Source organism: Myotis myotis, unplaced genomic scaffold (assembly GCF_014108235.1).
Source record: "Myotis myotis isolate mMyoMyo1 unplaced genomic scaffold, mMyoMyo1.p scaffold_m19_p_1, whole genome shotgun sequence".
Lineage (NCBI taxonomy): Eukaryota > Metazoa > Chordata > Mammalia > Chiroptera > Vespertilionidae > Myotis > Myotis myotis.
In genome coordinates, this window is record NW_023416313.1 from 112,726,771 (window position 1) to 112,753,704 (window position 26,934).

The 26,934-nt window shown below is 39.5% G+C and overlaps 1 protein-coding gene across 5 annotated transcripts in view; it reads left to right on the forward strand.

Annotated features, from left to right (window-relative positions):
- The window catches only part of LRRC49 (leucine rich repeat containing 49), a 205,067-nt gene that overhangs the window by 149,139 nt on the left and 28,994 nt on the right, over positions 1-26,934 (forward strand). For all 5 annotated transcript variants that reach the window (XM_036347684.1, XM_036347647.1, XM_036347658.1 and 2 more), the window contains 2 exons: positions 17,047-17,284; positions 18,654-18,839. In XM_036347684.1, the coding sequence (XP_036203577.1) occupies positions 17,047-17,284; positions 18,654-18,839 (424 nt within the window). The remainder of the gene's footprint in view (positions 1-17,046; positions 17,285-18,653; positions 18,840-26,934) is intronic.

Below are 26,934 nucleotides of genomic sequence, written 5' to 3' on the forward strand. Positions count from 1 at the left end.
AGTGTGCAGGAGGAGCTGATCGATGTTTCTCTCTCATCAATGTTTCTAACTATCCCTCTCCCTTCCTCTCTGTAAAAAATCAATAAAATATATTAAAAAATAAAAATAAAAAAAATAAACTGTGGTACATCTACACAATGGAATACCCTGCTGTGGTAAAAAAGAAGGAATTCTTACCATTTGCAACAGCATGGATAGAACTGGAGAGCATTTTGCTAAGTGAAATAAGCCAGTCAGAGAAAGATAAATATCACATGATCTCACTCATTTATGGAATATAATGAACAACATAAACTGATGAACAAAAACAGATCCAGAGACAGAGAAGCATCGATCAGACCGTCAAACCTCAGAGAGAAGGTAGGGGAGGGTGGGAAAAGGGGGAAAGATCAACCAAAGGACTTACATGCAAGTTTATAGGCCTAACCAATGGACACAGACAACATGGGGGTGGGGGCATGAGTGGGGGAATGAGGAGGTAATGTGGGGATAAGGACACATATGTAATAATCAATAAAGAAATTATTTGAAAAATATATATACTAGTAGAAGATTGCCAACAGACTGGGCAAAAATTTAGAATTTGGGGGACTGAAAGTCTAACTGAAGTTGATGATAAGTATTTGAAGTAAGAAAGTTAATAGTGAGCTGGAATAGGGGGAATTTATGGTTAGAGTAAGTTTTTGAAGTTGAAGATTTTAGAGGTGGGACATATCTAAGTAATGACAACACTAAGAACATTTGGAGACCATTGTCATAGCCATGGGAATGGATTGTTGAAGAGTAAAAGTGAAGGGTCATCAGAGAAGAGAAGATCAGGTCAAGCTATTATGGTCAACACTGAAGTTACTGATGGTAGAGAGCTAGGTGTGGAACCAGGGACCAAAGTAGTCAACATTGACAAGCCTTATCTCCTTCCAATCTCAGCCACCCATTCTATGCCCTTGTTACAGGACTGTTCACTGTTCAAGTTTTACTAGTGTGGGAAGCTGCAGGCATGCAAGAGTGTCTTTGTTTATTAATCGGCTCTTTTACTTGGCAAAGCTGACTCTGATAGGTGGATTCCACACTATTAGGTGACTTTTCTGACACTGAACTTTTTAAGCAGCTTATGGCCAGAAAAATTTGTGACCCTCTAAAATAACTTAAAATTATAGAGTCTTCACTTTCATGTTCTCAAAAACAAGCAATCAGTTCCAAGAGGAAGTATCTGTTGTATAAATTTTTGTGCTTTATAGTTACTGCCAAGAGTTTCAGAATTTTTATTAGGAGTTCCATAATGTCAGAGGGTTTTTAAGCAAGGAGCACAAAAGAAGAGTCTTGGAATGGTGGGAAAAGTGATGTATGGGTTCAATGAAGAAGATATGGAGAGCAGTAATGAATCATTAGGGGAAGGATCTACAATTTCTGGTAAAAGATGTATTTTCTACTGATGCAAGTTCAAAGTGCCATGGAAGCAACATTACATTATTTTGGTCTGACCCTTTTTAATGAACTAAAACCTATTAAAAAGAAAGTTATTATTTACATATGAAGCCATAAAGGTAAAACTTTAGAGATAGCAACTTCTCGGTGGAGATTATAATGCAAAATCAACTGCTAGATTTATAATTATTATTTAATGCATTATTATATTAAATCATATGGGATAAAAAGGAGTTACCACCCTGGCCAGTACAGTTTAGTTGGTTGGAGCATCATTCTGTGCACCAAAGGGTTGCGGGTTCGATTCCTGTTCAGGGCACATACCCAAGTTGGGGGTTCAGTCCTTGGTCTGGGTATATATGGGAAGGTGACCGATTGGCATTTCTCTCTCACCTCTCTCTCTCTCTCTCTCTCTCTCTCTCTCTCTCTCTCTCTCTCTCTCTCTCTCTTTCTCTCTCTCCCCCCGTTCCCCGCCCCCCCCCACCTCTCTTTAAAATTGATGAGCATGTTCTCAAGTGAGGACTGGGGGGGGGGGAGGAGTTATCAACAAAAAGTACAGTAATACTGGCTTTTATATTTACCTATGTAATTACCTTTCCCACTATTCTTTATTTCTTCATATGGCTGTGATTTACTGTCCAGTGTCCTCTCATTTCAGTCTAAAGGACTACTTTCGCGTTTCTTGTAGGGCAGGTGTCCTAGCAATGAAATCTCACAGCTATGGTTTATCTAGGAATATCTTGCTTTCTCCCTTATTTTTGAAGTAGAGTTTTGCTGGATATAGAATTCTTGATTGCCAGTTTTTTCTTTTAGCACTTAATTGATAGTCATTCCACTGCCTTCGGCCATCTATGCTTTCTGATGAGAAACGGAAAAAACTTACTCTGACCATAAATTCCCCCTAGTCTTATTGAAGATCCCTTATACATAACCAGTCACTTCCTCCTGTTGCTTTCAAGATTCTTTCTTTTCATTTGTTTTTCAACAATTGGATATGATTGCCTAGGATCCTCGTAGGCCTTTTCTGAGCATGTACCCAGCCCTGAATATGAGTGTGTTCTTCTAGATTCCCTGGAATACATAGGACCTTCTCAAAGCCCTTATACCCTCAAGTATCTTCTTTCCCAGTCTCTTCTTCCTCAGACTTTTTGGTCTGTCTATTGTTTGCCCCAGGTGGCAGCAGCTAATAAATTTTTGCCTTTATATGCTTTTAACAAATAACCCAGGAAGCCAACTCAGCCATGAGGAATCTCCAAGGCAGGTGAAACAAAGGCAATCCCTTGAGCTGGTCCTTTACGGAGCCACTAGATATGTCAAAACACACAACCACAATTTTTTGAGAGTAAGGAGATACATATATATATCTCACTTCCTCTGGTACCAGCAATCTGCACATAGAATGTGATCTGCCATCTTCAAGGCTACCACTGAGCTGGGGAGTAAAGCAGTGGATAACAGGAAGTTAAAATGCCACAGAACTCTCATTGAAATTCAGCATTTTTCCTTAAGCATTCCCCTAATTCATTTCTATATTTCAGAAAAAGTTGATCTGACAGTTCTTGCTAGCATATTTGTTGCTTTTATGAAGGGATGAAATTTTGGAGTTCTGTACTCTACCATTTTCTCTCCTTTGGAACTCTTAATAATTTTGCTATGTTCTATGAGCTGTATTTTTACATTTCAAGATCAAGATCAAGATCATTTGTTCTGTAATCTTAACATTTGTCAGTTGTATTTTCTAAAGATTGAAAACTAGTAAACTGTTTAAGTGTCTGTGGTTATGCAACTATTATGTAACTATTTTTTACTTGAGAGTTAGGTAGTGTATTATAATTATATCTCTTTTTCTGCTTCCTAAACCACTCAAAGAGACTAATTCAAGTATAATTATCCAAATGTCCCCCTCTTAATTAACTTCAAAAGTTATTCAAAACTGTGCTACACTTTAGTTTGCTTGATACTTGAGCCATGCCTTTCATATATAATTTTAATCTGGGGTGTTTTATTTATTTATTTTTATTTTTATTGATGAGAGAGAGAGAGAAAAACATCTATTGGTAGCCTCCCCTGACCAGGATCGAATCACACTCTGGGTATGTGCCCTGATCGGGAATCGAACCCACCACCTTCTGATATACAGGTTGGCACTCCAACCAACTGAGTTAACACTGGCCAGGGCTATCTGGGGTTTTTTTATTGCCTGTCTTTTTTTTTTAACTGAATAACAAAATTTGTGCTGCCTTTACTACATTTCAATGTTTTTTGAACTTCTTATTTACCTTTTTGAAGCCTACTCTTTCTCTGACCTAATTTAGTTCATTATTTTCTTTATCATTATGTATCATATTACTATTAGATTTTTTTTCTTTCATTATGCTTCTTATATCTTCAAGTACTTTTAGCCTCTCAACTTCTAGATGGTAGAGTTGCTCAGATTTTGGTCCCTCTTTTCACTCTGTTTTCCCTCTAAGCAATTTTACATAGTTTTTTACTTATATTTTAAAGATACTAATATGTATACCTTTTCTTTTATGATTTATTCATTTAGATTGTATTTAGGGGAAAAATATTTTACTAAATTGAGATTATAAAAATATTCTCCCATTGTTGTCTTCCTAAAAGTTTAAAATTTGGCCTTTCATATTTTAGTCTTTTATTAAACACTTTATTTTTAAAATTTTTATTGATTGATTGATTTTGAGAGAGAGAGAAAGGGGGAGAGGGAGAGAAGGAGCGATAAAAGAAGGGAGGGAGAGAGAAAGAGAGAGAGAGAGAGATTTGTTGTTCCACTTATTTATTCATTCATTAGTTGATTCTGGTATGTCCCGTGATCAGAGATAGAACCCGCAACCTTGTCGTGTTGGGATGACACTCTAACAAACTGAGGTACCTGACCAGGGCCTTCATATTTTAGTCTTTATTACACCCGAAATTGATTTTTAAGGTTTCTTTAAGTTTTTTTCTTTATTGATTAAGGTATTACATATGTGTCCTTATCACCCCATTGCCCCCCTCCCACCTCGTACTCATGCCCTCAACCCCCTGTTGTCTGTGTCCATTGGTTAAGCTTATATGCTTGCATACAAGTCCTTTGGTTGATCTTCCCTCCTCACCCCCACCCTCCCCTACCTTCCCTCTGAGGTTTGACGATCTGATCGATGCTTCTCTGTCTCTGGATCTGTTTTTGTTCATCAGTTTATGTTGTTCATTATATTCCATAAATGAGTGAGATCATGTGATATTTATCTTTCTCCGACTGGCTTATTTCACTTAGCAAAATGCTCTCCAGTTCCATCCATGCTGTTGCAAATGGTAAGAATTCCTTCTTTTTTACCACAGCATAGTATTCCATTGTGTGGATGTACCACAGTTTTCTAATCCACTCATCTGCTCATGGGCACTTAGACTGTTTCCAAGTCTTAGCTATGGTGAATTGTGCCACTATGAACATAGGGGTGCATATGTCCTTTCTGATTGGTGTTTCTAGTTTCTTGGGATATATTCCTAGAAGTGGGATTACTGGGTCAAATGGGAGTTCCATTTTTAGTTTTTTGAGGAAACTCCATACTGTTCTCCACAGTGGTTGCACCAGTCTGCGTTCCCACCAGTAGTGCATGAGGGTTCCTTTTTCTCTGCATCCTCGCCAGCACTTGTTGTTTATGGATTTGTTGATGATAGCCATTCTGACAGGTGTGAGATGGTACCTCATTGTTGTTTTGATTTACATCTCTTGGATGATTAGTGACTTTGAGCATAGTTTCATATGTCTCTTGGCCTTCCTTTTGTCTTCTTTCAAAAAGTATCTATTTAGGTCCATTGCCCATTTTTTGATTGGGTTGTCTTCCTTTTGTTAAGGTGTATGAGTTCCCTATAAATGTTGGAGATTAAACCCTTATCAGTGATAACATAGGCTAATATGTTCTCCCATGCAGTGGGCTTTCTTGTTGTTTTTTTGATGGTTTCTTTTGCTGTGCAAAAGCTTTGTATTTTTACGTAGTCCCATTTGTTTATTTTCTCTTTAGTTTCCATTGCCCTAGGAGCTGTATTGGTGAAGAAATTGCTTCGGCACCAACTTACACCATACATAAAAATAAACTCAACATGGATAAAGGACTTAAACATGAGACGGGAAACCATAAAAATACTAGAGGAATCCACAGGCAGCAAAATCTCAGACATATTATTTTTAAGTTTGAGGTTGAAATCTGATTTTGTTGTTTTTCTCCTACAGGCATAGCCCGTGACCCTAGTGTTATTTATTTTGTATTCTTTCTTTTCCCACTGATTTTAGTGCTACTCTGCCTGACTGTTTTATTGGTAGTGGGAGAAGTAGATAGTCCAATTATAGATCTTCAATTAATGTCCCCATGTTTAGTGTCACTTCTCACTCCCATCTTCCAACAAGTTTACTGTTCTTTCCTTTTCAAAGCTCTACTGGGCAGTTTGGCTGCTCTCTTTGTTGTTTCCAGGGCATATTCAAAGCTATAGTTTCCTTTCTGTTTCCTCATCACTCAGCATTTTTTACTTCCCAGCATCCAGAAATTTGCTGAAATTTCTTGCTACAGGTTGTCCCCCTCTTTGTAGTTGTTTTTTTGTTGGGTTTATACCATTTTAGTTACTTTAATGGGGTCCAAAAGGGAGAGGTTTCAAACACAATTGCTCATTCTATTTTATCTGAAAGTACAAAGTGAAGTGTTTTAAATATTACAAGTTGTATTACTACATTATCTGCAAGTCTTTAAAAAATATAATTAAATTTCATCTTTCTGGAAAGATATAAGCCTGGTTCTTTCTGAAGGTGGAAAGCTAGTCAGAGGACCACAAAGTGTCCTCCTTGGAGTTCTGATTTGCTTTTTAAAGATATTACATAGGTTTTCCATTTTTAACAATCCCATTTATAGTCTTTTTCTGTAATCTTTATTGTTCAGATTATTACAGATGTTCCTCTTTTTTCCCCCCATAGTTCCCCTCCATCTGGTTCCTATCCCACCCCATGCCCTTACCCCCTGCCACTGTCCTCATCCATAAGGTGTAAGATTTTGGTCCAGTCTTTTCCCGCACCTCCCATACCTCCTTCCCCCCAAGAATTGTCAGTCCACTCCCTTTCTATGCCCCTGCTTCTATTATTTATATTCACCAGTTTATTCTGACTTAATTTTTTTTGTTTTTTTTTTTATATATATTATTGATTTTTTTTTACAGAGAGGAAGGGAGAGGGATAGAGAGTTAGAAACATCGATGAGAGAGAAACATCAATTAGCTGCCTCCTGCACACCCCCTACTGGGGATATGCCCTTGACAGGAATCGAACCTGGGACCCTTCAGTCCACAGGCCGACGCTCTATCCACTGAGCCAAACCGGTTACGGCCTGACTTAATTTTTAGGTTCACTTGTTCATAGATATTTATTTGTTGTCACTTTGTTGTTCATAATTTTTATCTTTACCTTTTCTTCTTCTTCCTCTTTTTAAAGAATATCCTTCAGCATTTCATATAATCCTGGTTTGGTGGTGATGAACTCCTTTAGCTTTTTCTTGTCTGTGAAGCTCTTTATCTGACCTTCAATTCTACATGATAGCTTTGCTGGATAGAGTAATCTTGGTTGTAGGTCTTTGCTATTCATCACTTTGAATATTTCTTGCCACTCCCTTCTGGCCTGCAAATTTTCTGTTGAGAAATCAGCTGACAGGTATGGGTACTCCCTTGTAGGTATCTAACTGTTTTTCTCTTGCTGCTTTTAAGATTCTCTCTTTGTCTTTAGCCCTTGGCATTTTAATTATGATGTGTCTTGGTGTGGTCCTCTTTGGATTTCTGTTATTTGGGGTTCTCTTCACTTCCTGGACTTGTAAGTCTATTTCTTTCATCAGGTAGGGGAAGTTTTCTGTCATGATTTCTTCTAATAGGCTTTCAGTATCTTGCTCTCTCTCTTCTTCTGGCACCCCCATAATTCGGATGTTGGTACGTTTGAGGTTGTCCCAGAGGCTCCTTACACTATCTTCATATTTTTGGATTCTTTTTTCGTTTTGCTTTTCCAGATGGGTGTTTTTTGCTTCTTCGTATTTCAAATCTTTGTCTTGATTCTTGGGATCCTCTAGTCTCCTGTTGGATCTCTGTATATTATTTTTAATTTCACTCAGTGTATGTTTAATTTCTGACTGGTCCTTTTCCATTTTTTTGGCATTCTCATTAAGATCCTCGAAGGTCTCACTAAGTTCTTCGGAGGTTCGTAGAAGATTCTTGAGTAGCCTTATAACTGTGGTTTTGAACTCTATGTCCTCCATTAGTTTGCTTTCCTCCATTTCTTTCATTTTTGACATGTTTCTTTGTCTCCGCATTTTTGGCTGACTGAGAGGACCCACTGTGACTATAAGAAGAACTGCTGTGCTGGAGACACCCTTATGGGGTAGGACTTGCTTCAGTGGGGCTTTGGTGCTCACTGAGTCTGCCTCTTGAGTGTGTCCCTTATGGATGTGAGGAATTGAAATCTGGTATCTGACCAGTGATACCCTGGCTCCTGAATTTCCAAGTCAACCACTGTATGAGTCCATCCAGCAGGAGCTACAGCAGTATCAGCAGATTTCTCCTCTTTGTTTGGAGTTCGGAAGTTTTGGAGCTCTCTGACCCAGCTGCAGTTTGTTAGGCTGCAAAAGCGCAGGTGATTGCTTTGCATGGCTGTGCCCTGCCTGGGTGGTGATGTAAATTGAGTGGGGCGGGGTCTCAAAGAATCACCAGGGCAGAGCAAACAGCAATGGCTGTCGTCAGCCATCTCCGCATACTCTGCGTCTCTGTGTCCCTGAGTCCCGCGCCCCCACAGCAACAATGATCCCTGCAAGCAGCTCTGTGAGAAAGTCAACCTCACTTTCAGACCCGCTGCAAGACAGTCCAGTTTCTCCCTGTAGGAGTCTGGGACCTCAGAGTCTCGCCATAAATGAGTTCAGTGCATTCGAGAGCTTGTATCCTCTTCCGATTGAAAAAAACCATGCACCCAGGTGCAACCACCTCGCTCACGCCTTTGTACCTCTGTTCTTGGCGCCTCTCCCCTCCTACTCTGTCTCAATGCGCTTTTTTCTTTCCTTCTAGTTGTAGAACTTCCACTCGGCCAGCTTTCCCATGGTTCTGGATGATAGCTATTTGTCTTATAGTTGTAATGTTAATATTGTTGTGGGGGACAGCACGTACAGGTTTGTACCTTATGCTGCCATCTTGGTTCTCCCATTTATAGTCTTTCATAGTATTTCATAATGCCAAAAAGGTGGCTAATTCTTGTGTTACAGTGTCTGTGACCTTTAGCGTATAGGTGTGTAACTAAATGCCAGGAAACAAGTACCATGAAAAAATGATAGGCATATTCAAGAAAGAAATTCCATAAAACTTTGCTATATCCCATCAATTTTTGTACTACTCACTGTCCTTGGGACAGCTTCACAGTAAAGTGACAATTGCAGGTTTCTTTCCCCTGCCAGAAACGGGAAAGTACTTGGTGTAATGTTTTCTTTGCTTACATTGGATGCGTGTAGTGAAGCTGGTTTATTTTTGGTCATTTCCTGTCTATGAACACTGGGGTATTTTAGCCAACACTACTATAATAAAATATAATGCATAAAATGAATTTCCACACCTGCAAATGTTGCATTCGAAATCCATAAAAAACATTATTATAGGAATCAGCACCACTTATTCATTGGGAAAATAATAATCTGAAATATTTTATGTCTTTCTGTTCTAACCAGTTATAGAAAGCCTAAAGATGTTTTCAAAATATGCCAAAAGAACCCATAATTATCTGAAATACTCTTTTTCCCATTTAAGCATTTAAGAGTATATTCTCCTTTTAACCAGGTTTTCAGGGAGTCAACACTTTATTGCATTAAGTTATTGCATTAAGTTAATCACCCTGTACTTCATAAGGTATATAAATGTCTCATTACTGTGATGTGTATCTGAAATTAATATACTATTTGATGTCAACTATAATTTATATATATTTATATATATTAATCTCCCTATCTTAGGGTCCTTTACTAATCAAGAAGGCATAGAATATTTTTCTGATTAGTTCCTATATGAAGATAGTTGAATAAATAATGTTTGGATTAACCACTAATGATCTTGAAGAGAATTTCTATTTGATGGCAGACTGCCTAACTGTTATAGAAATAATATTTGAGTTGGGATATATCCATGGAAGTGTATTTGACTTCATGGGAAAAAAATTGTAAAACATAGGCCCTTTGTAGAAGAAACTGGGCCAGGTGACTTAGTCACCTGCTTTAAAACATTTGAATCATACTTGATTCCTCCCTCTCCTTCATTCCCTGCAATCAGTCACTAAGTCCTATTTTTTTTAATGTCAATCCTCACCTGAGGATATTTTTCCATTGATTTTTTTAGAGAGGGGAGGAAGGGGAAGAGGCAGAGAGAGAGAGAAACATCGATGGGAGGGAGACACATCGATTGGTTGCCTCCCACATACACCCTGACCAGGGCCTGCAACTCAAATATCTGCCCTTGACTGGAATCAAACCTGGGACCCTTCAGTCCGCAGGCCGACACTCTATGCACTGAGCCAAACCGGCTAGGCCACTAAGTCCCACTTTTATTTCCTCTTAAATATCTGGTTCTCTTCTTTTATTAATAGTAATCACTAAAATGTATTGAGCTAAGTATGGTTTAGAATATTATTTTTTGTCTCCATAACAACTTTGAAAAAATATGTATTAGGATCACCATTTTACATACCAGAATACTGAAACTACAAAGAAATTAGATAACTTGCCCCCGAAGTCATGTTTATCAATGGCATTCTAGGATTGGAACTAAGGTCTGTCTGATTATCTTGTCAATGCCATTTCCACCACACCATACCCTCTTTTTGATTATGCTTTTCTATGGTCTAATCACACTATTGCACTGAGCTTCCTACTAATCTCTGTTCATCAAGCCTTTCACTCCTACATCCTCCACAAAATGGAACAACCTGTCTCAAATGGGTCCTTGTGGTCAGAGACATATCTTATTCATCTTTGTATCCCTCACACTAGCATCTAGCTCCATGCATGGTACGTTAGAGGTGTTTAAAACCTTGTGTTGAATATGTCCTATTACTTTTTATTTAAAAATCTTTTTTTTTTTTTGCTCCTCAAACTTATAGGATAAAATCTGACTTTGCAGCTTCATCTTCAGCTACTGCTCTCTCCCATACATTTCACTGTCCCGCCCTATGTTGCAGTGTTCCAGCCATATTGAAATTGTTCTTAACTGAATGTTATACATATTTAGGCTTCTGTGCCTTTCTTTGTTCTGTTTTTCTTACCTAAATTGTGCTTCCTCCTTCTACTTCTGATGTAATTCTATTAATCTTTCCAGGACCACTTCAAATGCTACCTCCTTTTGAAACCTGACTTCTCCCCTCTAAAGAATAAATAATTCCTTCCTCTGTATTCCCAAAGCATATCATTTAAATATTCATTATTGACAATAAGCATGTTATATTAGAGTAATATCTAAATTTATCTTGCTCACCACCATCCATCCAGACTGAGATAACTTTAAGGGCAAATAGGTCTTAGTTTATTTTTATATCCCTACTAGAGGCCTGGTGCATGAAATTCATACATGGGGGTAGGGGGGGGTCCCTCAGCCCAGCCTGCACCCTCTCCAATCCAGGACATCCCTCTCTCAATCTGGGACCGCTGGCTCCTAACTGCTCACCTGCCTGCCTGCCTGATCGCCCCTAACCACTCTGCCTGCCTGCCTGATACCCCTAACTACTACCCTGCCTGCCTGATAACCCCAACTGCCTCTGCCTGCCTGCCTGATTGCCCCTAACCTCTCTGCCTGCCTGCCTGCCTAATCACCCCTAACTTTTCTGCCTGCCTGCCTGCCTGCCTGATTGCCCCTAACCACCTCTGCCTGCCAGCTTAATCACCCCTAATTGCTCCCCTGCCTGTCAGCCTAATCACCCCTAACTGCTCCCTTGCCTGCCTGATCACCCTTAACTGCCTCTGCCTCGGCCCCTGCCACCATGGCTTTGTCCGGAAGGACGTCAGGAAGATGTCCAGCCTAATTAGCATATTACCCTTTTATTAGTATAGACTAGAGGCCCGGTGCACAAAAATTTGTGCACTCAGGGGGAGGAGGGGGAGGTCCCTCAGCCCAGCCTGTGCCCTCTCGCAGTCTGGGACACCTCGGGACATAACGACCTGCTGGCTTAGGCCTGCTCCCGGGTGGCAGAGGGCAGGCCCAATCCCTAGGTGCAGCCCCTGGTCGGGCTCGGAGCAGGGCCGATTGGGGAGTTGGGGCGCCCCCCCCACCCCCGTCATGCACAGAGCAGGGCGGATCAGGAGGTTGCGATGCCACCCTCAGTCATGCTCAGGGTAGGGCCGACTGGGGGGTTGGGGCACCGTCCCCTGTCACGCTCAAGGCAGGATTGATGTGGAGATTGCGGCGCCACCCTCTGTCACGTACAGAGCAGGGCCAATAAGGGTGTTGGGGCGCTGCCTCCTGTCACGCACAGAGCAGGGCCAATAAGGGGGTTGGAGCGCTGCCCCCTGTCATGCACAGAGCAAGGCCCATCAGGGGGGTTGGGGCTCCGTACCCTGTCACGCACAGAGCAGGGACGATCAGGGGGTTGAGGAGCTCCCCCTGTCACTCACAGAGTAGGGCCAATAGGGGAGTTGGGGCACTGCCCCCTGTCACACACAGAGCAGGGCCGATCAGGGGGTTGGGGCGCCGCCACTGTCACACTCAGGGCAGGGCTGATGGGGAGGTTATGGCTCTACCCCATCACACACAGAGCAGGGCCCGTGGGGTGGGGGGGTTGTGGCACCGCACCCTGTCACACACAGAGCTGCAGGGTGATCAGGGGGTTGGGGAACTCCCCCCTATCAGGCACAGAGCAGGGCTGATCAGGGGATTGGGGCGGCTTCCCCTGTCAGGAACAGAGCAGGGCCGATAGGGAGATTGTGGCCCCGCCCCCTGTCACACACAGAGCCACAGGGTGATCAGGGGGTTTGGGCGCTGCCCCCTGTCACACTGATCCCGGTGCCGGGAGGCCTCTCGGCTCCGCTGATCCCGGTGCTGGGAGGCATATTACCCTTTTACTATATAGAATAGAGGCCTGGTGCATGGGTGGGGGCCAGCTGGTTTGCCCTGAAGGGTGTCCTGGATCAGGGTGGGGGTCCCCACTGGGGTGCCTTGCCAGTCTGGGTGAGGGGCTGAGGGCTGTTTTCAGGCTGGGGGTGACTGAAGCTCCCAACTGCTCCTTTTTTTCTTTTTTTTGTTTTGTTATTCTGGGCCAGCTTTAGCTCTGAGGCTCCAGTTCTTAGGCCTCCACTCCTGAAAGCAGGTATCTGGTTTGTTTGTGTTTGACAATCGAAACTCTGTATCAACTCCAGGTCTGAGATCCCGGCTAACTGAAAGCTGGTTTCTGGCATTTTGTTTAGCTTCTATTTTTGTTACTATGTTTCAAACTGCCAGCTCAGAGGCCTGCAGCTGCAGGCAGGAATGTTGGAATCCTCCGTCACTGAGGCAAGCAAGCCTCATGTTAGTTTCAAGCTGCCTGGCTGCCGGCTGCCATCCTGGCTGTCAGTTAATTTGCATATCTCGCTGATTAGCCAATGGGAAGGGTAGCAGTCGTACGCTAATTACCATGTTTCTCTTTTATTAGTGTAGATGGCCTACACAATACCTAACATATAATAAGCTCTCCAGATTGACCTTTTTACTTGATGAGGTGAGGTCATTTTCGTTGAGAAATTATATTCCATGTGTTTATTAAGTGAATTCCAGAGTATGATTAGAGCATTTATATTTCTGGGACCATAACCCAATAAAAGTGAAGAAAAATTTTGATATATCCAAAAACTTGTACATGATTTCTATATTGATTATCCTTATCAGTACAGATGATTTTGTTGCCCTTTACCATAATTCTTAGGATATCTATCTATCGTGCCCTGTATATAGTGGGTTTCCAGCAAATGTTTAGTGAATAAATATTCATATGTATATGAATAAAAAGAGGTGGACACATTACAAGGACAACTGAAAGGACAGTCCTCAACATAGAAACATTGCTTAGCAAACTTTCTATTTCTTATGGAACTCTCAGAGCACACCTTCCTGACGGAACAGATTCCTCTGTTCTGTATTGGCCAGGGGCTAAACTCAAGCCTCAGTCAGAAAATAACTGATGTGGCTTAAGTATTACATGACTTATTTAACAGGTTCTATATTTCCTATTGAGAAGGACGAACCTACCTGCAGACCAGAAAACTTTCCATTTGCTTGTACTGAATGTCCATGTCAGATCTGTATAAATTGGAGATTACTTCTGCTTTGTTTTGTAACTACATGACTGTTTTTGCTGAATGTAGGCTTATTTTTTTACTTATTTTCCCAACAATTTGCTTGACAAAACTTTAAACAGAATAAATTATCCTTTTCTAATGTTATAGTTTTATTTTATAGTTTATATTCTTTTTTACTTCCTTCTATGTGATGCTACCTATGTAATTTATTAAAAATTATAATAAACATAATAATCAAATAGTGCTCAAAACTTAATGCTGTTCATGTGGAAGATACTACTAAAGAAAACACAAGTACTTGCAGTAAGAAGTACTACCTTCTATAGAGATAGAGAAATAAATGGACAAATTTAGTTGTCTAAAATGAAATTCACATGCACATTTTATGTGTAGTTTTGTGCAGTGTCCTAATATGAATGGGACTGCTTTTCTACTTGAGACATTTTTTAACCAAAACAAAATAACCTAAGTAATATAAAGTGCTTAAAAATACAGTATAAAGATACAAAAATAGACATACTAATTCTAATTAGGAATGTAATTATGATGTTACATTTTTATAGTCCACAATTATGTTTAGGAAATTACACAAACATAGATCACTGATTTGAATGAAATGCATAAATCTGTAGCAAAGGTTTGTAGTTACAAAAAAAAAAAAATTACCAAAGAATGCCCAAAATTAATTTTTATTCCACTTTTGTGTCATATTCTTGGAGCCTTCATCAATGTTACATGAAGAAAAAAACAAATGAAACACTAAAATCAAATCACTAATGTGATCAAATAGGGAAACAAAGAAATTAAAATCTAGCAGCCATCAGCAAGAATGTCCAAGACAAGGGTGTCAAACAAAACAAAGAAAATTGCTAGAAAACTATCTCCATCATACTCTTTCAAACCAGTAAAATATAGTCCTCCATACAACGGAACATAAACAGAATACTTTTCCTGTAAGGTTTAGAAATACAAGTTCTTTTTTAATCTTGTGGATGGGTAAACTATGTTGGTAAGCTATTACTGAGTGGGCCGGAAACACATTTATGGATTCTGGGGACAATGTATAATGTAATTCTTTGATTGGGATAAGTGGACACTCTAACTAAAAGAATAGTTTTTAAATTAATACAGAAGTGCAAGACAAAGCCAAATGTGACTTCTCTTATATCTTAGCAACATTTAGATGAAAATCAAATTTAAATGCAGTCCACTCTGCTTTTGAAAAGGCTGTGGTTCAGCTTCCCAATCTCAATTGCTTGATCCAGTTTCTATGAGAATACTCAGAAGATGTCTCTTCTTAAACATCAGACCTCTTTTTAGTGGTGGAGGTGCTCTTAGTAGTAGCTGCATCTGCAAAGGACTGATATCCAGTCATTATCTTTGGAGGAAGTCCTAACCAGTTTGGAAAAAATATATATACTTTTTCGTGTGCTGCCAAGTTTTAGTAATAAATTTATATGTGCCAGGAGATGAAAAAGGTTGAAAATCACTGGTGGCTCTGATATACGTTCACATAAGTCTAGTAAAACTTGATAAACCAACAGGGTAATGGTTTTTTAGCTTTATCGTGCAACAGCACCATTATACAAATTTTTAAGGTCTTTAATAATGCATTTATCCAATATACATTGTGAAAAGCCCATTACTAGTCCCCAGACCCCCAAATATGAAAAAAAAAAATGTAGTCTTTAGCCTTGAGGAACTCACTATCTGATAGAGGTGACAAAATTGCAGAAATGCAATTATGGTGCAGTATGAGAAGTGATTTATTGGAGGAGTGTGCAAAAGTCCATAGAAGCACAAAGGGGAGCAAAGCACTAATATTAGTAAGGGCAAATCTGAAAGTAAAAGTGCCAGAATGAAAACACATGGAACAGAAGCCAAACATTGTTTCAGTTTTGAGACTGGAAAAAACAGGACATTTGAGTTGAATCAAGCTATTTCTTTTCTTCTCTGACTATCCTTTAAGTAACCTTTATAGAAAATGTGGCTCCTACTTTGAAAATAGTAACAACTTTCATATTGAGTAGTGTATGTGAGGTGATTGTGTATGTCTACACATTATATAAGTAATGGATTATTTTTCATCATTTCTTATTTCAAAATGGGGAAGAAATCTTGATTAATTTTACTGCTTATAAATGTGGCATACACATGCAAAATTTTAAACAAGTATTCAAAAATAGAAAGTTACCTTTTAACCCAACTTCTGGGAGATTAACTATTGTTAAGAGTTATTTTATGTCTTACCAAGTGTTTTATAAATATTTTTACTAGGGGCCCAGTGCATGAATTCATGCACCTTGAAAGGAACTGTGTGGGCTGCGAGGCTGCTATAGGCAGTGGGTGTGAGCCGCAGCTTCGGTGCCGGCTGTGGGTGTGCCCCGGCTCACTTGCTCCACTATCTTGCCACGGCCGACGTCCACCATGTTCCGCGCACACCCCCTGGTGGTCAGCGCACATCATAGCGACCGGTTGTTCAGTTGTTTTGGTTCCAGTTCCACCATTTGGTCTATTTGCATATTAGCCTTTTACTATATAGGATAGGATATTATATGGTTCTTGGTATAAAAATAGTGTTTTGTAAAATGTGTGTGTGTGTGTGTTTTTTTTCAGCTGGACAGTGGAATACTTTAATGATTACAAAAATCTATTTATATTGCCATGAAAACATCTATGATACATTAAATGGATTGCTTTAAAACTAAATCGAATATCAATTATTTTTCATTGACAGAAAACATTTTGGTTTAAAGGTGTTATTTTTTAATGCACATGTGCTTCTTTTTGAATTAAAATATAGGGTGTCCCAAAAAATGTATATACACATTTTGAATAATTATAAAGGCAGTGTTTGTTAAAGTACATTGCATTTTCAAAATTTATCTATCAGCTGTTAAAGTGTATATACATTTTTTGGGACACCCTGTATATGACTAGAAGTGGGGAGGAGGGTAGAACTCAAAGGAATTAGTCAAAGAACATATATCCATAACCCATAGACACTGACAACAGTGTGGTGATGGCCAGAGGGAAAAAGGGGTGGGGACTGGGTGGAGGCAGGCAAAGGGGGTGGGAGAAAATGGAACATCTGTAATAGTGTCAACAATAAAAATAAAATATATATGACTAGATGATCTAAAACTTTTAGATATTCTATTGAAATTTAGTCTTTGGTACTCTGGGTTTAATTATTTAAATGAAAAAGTGAATATAGAATTTTAAATACCTTTTCCAACAGGTCATTATAGTCTGTTATTTACTTTGCACGATAAGACTATCATTTAAAATTGTATGTTGGCTTTTCCAGGTCTCTGGACTCAGTACTCACCAATGCTTTACAAGCCTTATCTGTCACAGACACGCACCTTGTTGATGTGGATGGGGACACGCTTTCCCTGTATGGCTCAGGAGCACTGGAATCTCTAGATCGGAATTGGAGCATTCAAACAGCAGGAATGGTGACAACAGTGTCCTTCACTTTCATAGAATTTGATGAAATCGTCCAAGTGCTTCCCAAATTGAAGATGAAGTTCCCTAATTCTCTGGTAAATTCTTACTTTTAGTAGTCTATTTGAATCATTCTCAGTCATGACTTGTATGTTTAGGCTAAATACCTGTTTTTAACTATTATTTATGGAGTTTCTATCTGGCAGGGAGACTAAGCTTTGTGTTAATTTTATGGACCTGGGATTTAAATTATTATTTATAAATGCCCTTGCAGCTTTCAGTTAATATTGGAAATTATCTGTCTAGAAAATGATTCTGTATGAAGTATAAAGAACTAGTATAATTTTATTCAAATTGTTTATTTCTACTTTGTAAAGAAGCGTTCAACAGGACCTCACCTGACCATATATTATATATTCATTTATTGTACCTGGTGTTATTGGGACATGTACATTTTAACATAATGTTCACAGTAGTCCCCTAGCAACATATAAAATGATTACTTTGAGAGTTAGCCTTTTCCAGTTATGGTATTATTGTATTATTTATTGGTATGCATTTGCAGAAACTGTCATTTATATGCATTCTTTCTTGAGTTATTATTGTTATGTTATTCTGTTAGGCCTTTGATAAGCTGTTTTTCCCCATATCAGTCTCCCTAAATAAGATAGATAGAAGTGAAGATAGTAGGTTTAGAAAAGAACATCCAATTTCACAGACAGAACACCTACATGAGCCTTTCAGTTTTTGTGACTTGATGTTCCTGTAGCCAGTTTAACTAGCCTGCACAGTAATTGGCAAGATGCAGGTATAACACCTAGCTAGTTCTCTCAGAAGCATTGTGAACCCTGCATTTATAAAATTCTTAAAATTTTAATATTAATGATTTCTTTGTAGTTTTTATTTTAGCAAAAAGTATATACAATTCATTGTAATGAGTTATTGTGTTTATGTAATTTTTAAGGATCTTAGTTTGTTAATAAATGGGGAGATATCCTTTGCAAAATAGAAATCATTTTGAATCCAATATTGGATGGATTAATGGAGTTCATCAATGATGTATTAAATGGATTAAGCAGTGGTTCTCAAGCTTCTAGCCCTTTAAATGCAGTTCCTCATGTTGTGACCCAACCATAAAATTATTTTTGTTGCTACTTCATAACTGTAATATTGCTACTGTTATGAATCGTAATATAAATATCTGATATGCAGGATGGCCTTAGGCGACCCCTGTGAAAGGGTCTTTCGACTGCCAAAGGGGTCGCGACCCACAGGTTGAGAACCCCTGGATTAAAGGTAGGTAAGGTTTAGTAGATTCAGTTGACTTAATGTAATTGAAAACATATTATCTAAGCCTAAAGTTTACAGATTTTATATTTAGGAAATAATTAGTGAAGTTTAAATGTAACTATTTTAAGATGGTTAAATTTAATGGTCAGCTTTTTTGTGTGTGTTTTATTATTGCAGCACCTTAAATTCAAGGAAACAAATCTGGCAATGCTACAACAGTTTAACGCATTAGCACAACTCCATCGTGTTGACCAGTTGACAATTGATCCTCAAGGAAATCCAGTTGTCAATTTTACACTCTGGAAATACTATGTACTATTTAGGCTGAGCCATTTTAATATGCAGAAAATAAATGGGACAGAGGTAAGCCTAACACTAAGTCACTGTGTAACGAAAGGGTTCGTTTTTAAGGGAAATGGTCATACAAGTGGTCAGGAATTTAAGTAACCATGTTGGAACTTTTGAGAAATATTGTAGTTGTTTTTCCCCAAATCTTGACAGTTAAAATGTCAAAAAGCTAAAAACTATTTATCCTAAATCTTCTAAAGCACTAGACAATTTTGAAAATAAAGTAGTAACCAGGTCATGATGAATAGTAAATACTTTTACTATTGTTTGTAAGCATTCAGAGATGTAAAAAGTTGGTAGGTTGACAGTTTAAAAAAAAAAAAAAAAGAAGCCCAGCTGTGTGGCTCAGTGGTTGAGCACTGACCCATGAACCAAGAGGTCACTGGTTTGATTCCCAGTCAGGGCACATGCCCAACTCTTGGGCTTGATATCCAGGAGTGGGCATGCAAGATTCATCTAATCCAGTGGTTCTCAGCCTTCCTAATGCCGCGACCCTTTAACACAGGTCCTCATGTGGTGGTGACCCCCAACCATAAAATTATTTTTGTTGCTACTTTATAACTGTAATTTTGCTACTGTTATGAATCGTAATGTAAATATCTGATATGCAGGATGTATTTTCAGGGGTCGCGACCCACAGGTTGAGAACCGCTGAAATCGATGATGTTTCTCTCTCATCATAGTTTCTATCTCTCTCCATTCATGATCTTTGTATTTTTTTTTAACTAAATCATTATTGTTAAAAGTATTACACATGTCCCCCCCCCCCCATTGACCTCTTCTAGCCCCCGTCACCCCGCACCAGGCCTTCACCACACTATTGTCTGTGTTCATAGGTTATGCATTATGCATACAAGTTCTTTGGTTGATCTCTTCCCACCCACCCATCCACCCCCGCCTTCCCTCTGAGATTCCACAGTCTGTTCCGTGCTTCTGTGTCTCTGGATCTATTGGTTTATCAGTTTATTTTGTTCATTATATGAATGAGATCATGTGATATTTGTCTTTCTCTCACTGGCTTATTCCACTTAGCATAATACTCTCCAGGTCCCTCCATGTTGTGTCAAAGGGTAAGAGATTCTTCTTTTTTTACTGCTGCATAGTATTCCATGGTACAAATGTACCACAGCTTTTCCATCCATTCATGGCTGTTTCCATATACAGCAGGTTCTCGGGTTACGTCAGAGAGCCGTTCCTACGGCGCAACATAATCGCCATAAGTCGGAACCCACCTACACAAGCACCCACGTCACTCACATGGAGCACATACACAGCAGTAATGAAGTGAAACAGTAAAAAAAAAAAAAATTAAAAGAAAACAATTCCTGACCTGTGGTAAATAAATAATCCTATATAATAAAGAGGTAATATGCAAATTGACCATCACTCCAATACATAAGATGGCCACCCCCATGTGGTCAAAGATGGCCGACAGGGGAGGGCAGTTGTGGTCACCAGGCCTGCAGGGGAGGGCAGTTGGGAGGGATCAGGCCTGCAAGGGAGGGCAGTTGGGCATGACCGGGCTGGCAGAGGAGGGCAGTTAGAGGCAACTGGGCCAACAGGGGAGGGCAGTTGGGGGCGACCAGGCCAGCAGGGGAGGGCAGTTGGGGGCAATTGGGCCGGCAAGGGAGCAGTTAGGCATCGAACAGGCTGGCAGGGGAGTGGTTAGGGGGTGATCAGGCTGGCAGGCAAAAGCGGTTAGGGGCAATCAGGCAGGCAGGCAAGTGGTTGGGAGCCAGAAGTCCTGGATTGTGAGAGGAATGTCCCAGATTGCAGAGGGTGCAGGCTGGGCTGAGGGACACACACACCCCCTCGTGCATGAATTTCATGCACTGGGCCTCTAGTAAAAAACATAAAGCACATATGTACGTACATCGAAATGATGGAACTTTTTTTTTTATAAATAAATGGGAGATGGTTATGTAACCACGAAACAACATATGTTGAGTAGTCCGACATAACCTGAGGACTGCCTGTATTAGCTATTGTAAATAGTGCTGCTATGGACATAGGGGAGCATACGTTCTTTCTGATTGGTAGGTCGAGTCTCTTAGGATTTATTTCTAGAAGTGGGATCACTGGGCGAAATGGCAGTTCCATATTTAATTTTTGAGGAAACTCCATACTGTTTTCCATAATGGCTGCACCAGTCCACAGTCCCATCAGCAGTGTACTAGGGTTCTCTTTTCTCCATATCCTCCCCAGCACTTGTCATTTGTTGCTTTGTTGATGGTAGCCATTCTGATAGGTGTGGCGTGATACTTCATTGTCGTTTTAATTTGCATATCTCTGATGATCTGTGACTTTGAGCATTTTTCATATGTGTCTTGGCCATCTAATTACCACCTTTGGAGAACTAAGTCATTTGCCCATTTTTTAATTGGACTGTTTGTCTTCCTTTTGTTAAGTTGTATGAGTTCCTTGTATGTTTTGATATTAACCACTTATCAGATGTGTCATTGGCAAATATGCTCTCCCATACAGTGTGTTCCCTTTCCATTTTATTGTTGGTTTCTTTTGCTGGGCAGAAGCTTTTTATTTTGAGTTATTCCCAATTGTTTATTTTTTTCTTAGTTTTCTTTGCCCTAGGAGATGTATCCATAAACATATTCCTCTGAGAGATGTCTGAGATTTTGCTTCCTATGGTTTCTTGTTGGATTTTTATGGTTTCACAACTTCCATTTAAGTCTTTTATTCATTTTGAGTTTATTCTTGTGTATGGTGTAAGTTGGTCTAATTTCATTTTTTTCACATATTTCCAACATCATTTATTGAAGAGTCTGTCATGAATCCATTGTATGCTCTTGCCTCGTTTATCAAATATTAATTGAGCATAATGGCTTGGGTCAATTTCTGGAGTCTCTGCTCTGTTCCATTGATCTATATGCCTGTTCTTGTGCCAGTACCTGGCTGTTTTGATTACAGTGGCTTTGTAGTATAACTGGAAATCTGGTATTGTTATCCCTCCAGCTTTGTTCTTCTTTCTCAATATTGCTGTGGTTATTCTGGGTCTTTTTTTTTTCCCGTTCCATATAAAATTTTGGAGTATTTGTTTTAGATCTGTGAAATATGCTGTTGGTATTTTAATAGGGATTGCATTGAATCTGTAGGTTGCTTTGGGTAGTATGCACATTTTAATGATGTTAATTCTATCAATCCATGAACATGTTATATTCTCCTACTTGTTTATATCTTCTTTAACTCTTTTTTCAACGTCCTCTAGTTTTCTAAGTACAAGTCTTTTACCTCCTTAGTTAAGTTTATTTCTTAATATCTTAATTTTTTTTGTTGCAATGGTAAATGGGATTGTGTGTTTAGATTCTCTTTCTGACAGCTCATTATTAGTGTATAAAAATGTCATGGATTTTGGGGTATTAATTTTGTATCCTGCTACATTTCTTAATTCATTTATTAAATCTAGTAGATTTTTGGTGGAGTTTTTAGGATTTTCTATGTATAGTATCATGTCATCTGCAAATAATGACAGTTTTACTTCCTCCTTTCAAGTTTGGATGCCTTTTATGTTTTCTTCTTGTCTGATCACTGTGGCTAAGACTTCCAGTACTATGTGGAATAAGAGTGGTGAAAGTGGACAGCCCTGTCTTGTTCCTGTTCTTAGGGGAAATGTTTTCAGTTTTATCCATTAAGTATGATGTTGGCTTGTAGGTTTTTCATATATGGCTTTTGAGATATGACCCCTCTATTTCCACTTTGCTGACAGTTTTTGTAAGAAAAAACTAGAGGCCTGGAGCATGAAATTTGTGCATGGGTAGGGTCCCTAGGCCTGGCCTGCGATCAGGGCCGATCTTCTCTGGCTGCCAACTCCACCCCCTGCCACCCGTGTCTGCTGCCAACCAACCCCTGGTTCCCCATTCCCCATCAGGCAAGCGGAGCCTGTGGGCTGAGGGAAGCTCCTGCATTGAGTGTCTGCCCCCTGGTGGTCAGTGCACATTATAGCAACTGGTCGTTCTGCTGTCAGGTCAATTTGCATATGATTTTTTATAAATATATCTAGATAGATAGATAGATAGATAGATAGGTGTTGGATTTTATTGAGTACTTCTACTTCTATTGATATAATGATGTGATTTTTATCTTTTAATTTATTTATGTCATGTATCATGTTTATTGACTTGTGAATATTGTACCATGCTTGCATGCCTGGAATAAATGCTACTTGCTCATGGTGTATGATCTTTTTAATGTATTGCTGGATGTGATTTGCTAATATTTTGTTGAAGATTTTAGCATCTGTGTTCATCATGGATATAAGCATGTAGTTCTTTCTTCATAGTGTCTTTATCTGGTTTTGGAATTAGGATAATGCTGGCCTCATAAAAAGGGCTTGGCAGTATTCCTTCCTCTTGCATTTTTTTGGATTAGTTTGAGGAGAATAAGTGTTAGTTCTTCTTTGAAGGTTTAATAAAACTCCCCAGTGAAGCCATCTGGACCAGCGCTTTTGTTTACTGGGATTTTTTTTATTGTTGCTTTTGTTTCATCAGTTGTTATTGACCTATTCAGGTTTTCTGATTCTGCTTCATTCAGTTTTGGAAGATTGTATATTTTTAGGACTTTTTTCAATTCACCCACATTGTCTAGCTACTTGTTGACATATAGTTGTTCATAGTATTTTCTTACAATTCTTTGTATTTCTGTGGTGTCAGTTGTTACTCCATCACCTTTGTTTCTAATTTTATTTATTTGAAAATCTTTACTTATCAAAAAATCTTTATTTATCAATCTTGTTTATCTTTTCAAAGAACCAGGTCTTGGTTTCATTGATTATTATTATTGTTTTTTTAGTCTCTATGTCACTTATTTTTGCTCTAATCTTTATTATTTCCTTCCTTGTATTTATCTGGGCTTTTCTTGTTGTTCCCTTTCTAATTAGTTAAGTTGTAGGGTTAAAAAGTTTATTACGTTTTTTTGTTTTTTGAGGTATGCCTGTAGTGCTATGAACTTCTCTCTCATGACTACCTCTGCTGTGTCCCATAGATTTTGGGTTGTTATGTGTTCATTTTCATTTGTTTCCAGGAAGTTATTGCTTTCTTTCTTGATCTCATTGGTAACCCATTCATTGTTTAATAAAATGCTATTTAGCATCCCTGTCTTTGAATTTTTTGAGTGTTTTTACTGCAGTTAAATTCTTGTTTCATTCCATTATGATCTTAAAAGATGCTTGATATGATTTTAATCTTCTTAAACTTGTAAAGACTTATTTTTGCATCCTAACATGTGGTCTGTCTTTGAGAATGACCCATGTATACTTGAGAGGAACGTATACTCTACAGCTTTGGGTGAAATGTTCTATAAATGTCAATTAAATCTATCTGATATAGTGTGTTATTTAGAGTATCTGCTTCCTTGTTGATTTTTTGTCTGGAAGATCTATCCAGTGAAGTTAGCAGAGTGTTAAAATACCCTGCTACGACTGTATTGCTGTCAATCTCTCCCTTAAAGTTCTCCAAAATATTTTTTTATATATTTAAGTGCTCCTCTATTGAGTGCATATATGTTTACCAGGGTTATAACCTCTTGTTGGATTGATCCCTTTAATATTATGTAGTGATCTTTATTGTCTCTTGTGATGGCCTTCAATGTGAGTGTATTTTGTTGTCAGATATAAATATTGCCATCCCAGCTTTTGTTTGTTTCTATTTTCATGGAAAAATTTTTTTCATCCCTTCACTCTCACCCTGTGTGAGTCTTTTGTTCTGAGGTAGGTCTCTTATAGACAGCATATATTTGGATTATGTTTTAGTACCCATTCGTCTACCCTATATCTTTTGATTGGAGCATTTAATCCATTTAAATTTAAGGTTATTGTTAATAGCATTTAATCCATTTAAATTTAAGGTTATTATTGATAGGTACTTACTTATTACCATTTTAATTCTTTATGCCTATGTTTCACTATTTTTTTTCTTCTCATTACAGCAATCCCTTTAGCATTTCTTGCAGTGCTGGTTTGGTGGTGACAGACTCCTTTAGCCTTTTTTTGTCTGGGAAGCTTATTTTTCATCATCTATTTTGAATGATAGCCTTGCTGGATGTAGTAATCTTGGTTTCAGATTCTTGCTTTTCATTACCTTGAATACTTCTGATGAGAAATCCACTGAAAGCCTTATGGGAGCTCCTTTGTAGGTAATAAATTACTTTTCTCTTGCTGCCTTTAAGATTCTCTCTTTGTCTCTAATTTTTGACATTTTAAATCTGATGTGTCTGGGCATGGGCCTGTTTGGGTTCTTCTTTTTAAAAAAAATATATATATATTTTTTATTGATTTCAGAGTGGAAGGGAGAGGGAGAGAGAGATAGAAACATCAGTGATGAGAGAATCATTGATGGGCTGCTTCCTGCATGCCCACTGGGGATAGAGCTCACAACCCAGACTTGTGCCCTTGACTGGAATCAAACCTGTGACCCTTCAGTCTGTAGCCGATGCTCTATCCACTTCACCAAGCCAGCTAGTGCTGTTTGGGTTCTTCTTGCATGGGACTCTCTGTGCCTCCTCAATCTGTGTGGCTTTTTCCTTCACCAGGTTAGAGAATTTCTGCCATTATTTCTTTATACATGTTCTCTATTCCTTGTTCACTTTCTTCTACACTGCATCTGGTATGCAAATATTGTTAGGTTTCATGTTGGCCCACAGCTTCATTAAACTGTCCTTCTGTGTTTTAATTGTTTTTTCTTTTTGCTTCTCTGATTGAATGATTTTTTTCTACCCTATCTCCTTATTCACTGATCTGATCCTCAGCTACCCCTAATCTGCTGTATATTCCTTCCACTGTGTTCTTTATTAGTGCTGTGTCATTCTTTATAGTTACTACTAGAGGCCCGGTGCACAAAAATTTGTGCACTCGGAGGGGGGGGGTCCCTCAGCCCGGCCTGTGCCCTCTCACAGTCTTGGACCACTCAGGAGATGACCACCTGCTGGCTTAGGCCCACTCCCTGGGGGATCGGGCCCAAGCTGGCAGTCAGACATCCCTCTGGCAGCCTGGCAGCCCTTGGGGGATGTCCATTTACCAGCAGGGAGCAGACCTAAGCTGCAGTTGGACATCCTTAGTGCTGCTGAGGAGGTGGGAGAGGCTCCCGCCACCACCGCTGTGCTGGCAGTCATCAGCCTGGCTTGTGGCTGAGCAGAGCTCCCCCTGTGGGAGTGCACTGACCACCAGGGGGCAGCTCCTCATTGAGCATCTGCCCCCTGGTGGCCAGTGTGTGTCATAGTGACCAGTCATTCCCAGTCATTCCGCTTTTAGGGTCAATTTGCATATTACCTTTTATTATATAGGATAGAGGCCTGGTGCACGGGTTGGGGCTGGCTGGTTTTCCCTGAAGGGTGTCCTGGATAAGGGTGGGGGTCCCACTGGGGTTCCTGGCCATCCTGGGTGAGGGGATGATGGCTGTTTTCAGGCTGGCCACACCCCCTTTAGGGCAGGGGGTCCCCACTGGGGTGTCTGGCCAGTCTGGGTGAGGGGCTAAGGGCCATTTTCAGGCTGGCCAAGCCCCCCCACCCCCCGGCGATGGAAGCTTTCAGCCTCTCCTTTTTTTATTTTTTATTCTGGGATTTATTTACCTTCTATAATTGAAACTTTGTAGCCTTGAGAGGAGCTCAGAGCCGGCCAGGGCAGGCGGGAGGGAAGCTTGGCTTCCTCAATCGCCAGGGGCAACCCACGCCTCCTTCTCGCTCCAGCTCCGTGGCCACAGCCAGCTAAAAGCAGGTATCTGGGGTTTATTTACCTTCTATTATTGAAACTTTGTTGTTTTGAGTGGAGCTCAGAGCTGCCACGACAGGCGGGAAGCTTGGCTTCCTCCATCATTGGGGCAACCAAGTCTCCTGCTTGCTCCAGCTCCGTGGCTGCCGGCCGCCATCTTGGTTGGGTTAATTTGCATATAGTCGCTCTGATTGGCTGGTGGCATAGCTTAAGGCACAGTGAAGGTACCATCAATTTGCATGTTTGTCTTTTATTAGTGTAGATATCTTTTTTTCATGCTGTTAAGTATCTTTGCCATCATTACTCTTAATTCTATGTCTAGTAAATTTCTTATCTCCATTTAATTCTTCTTCTGGAGAATTCTCTTATTCTTTTGTTTGGGGCTTTTTTTTTTTT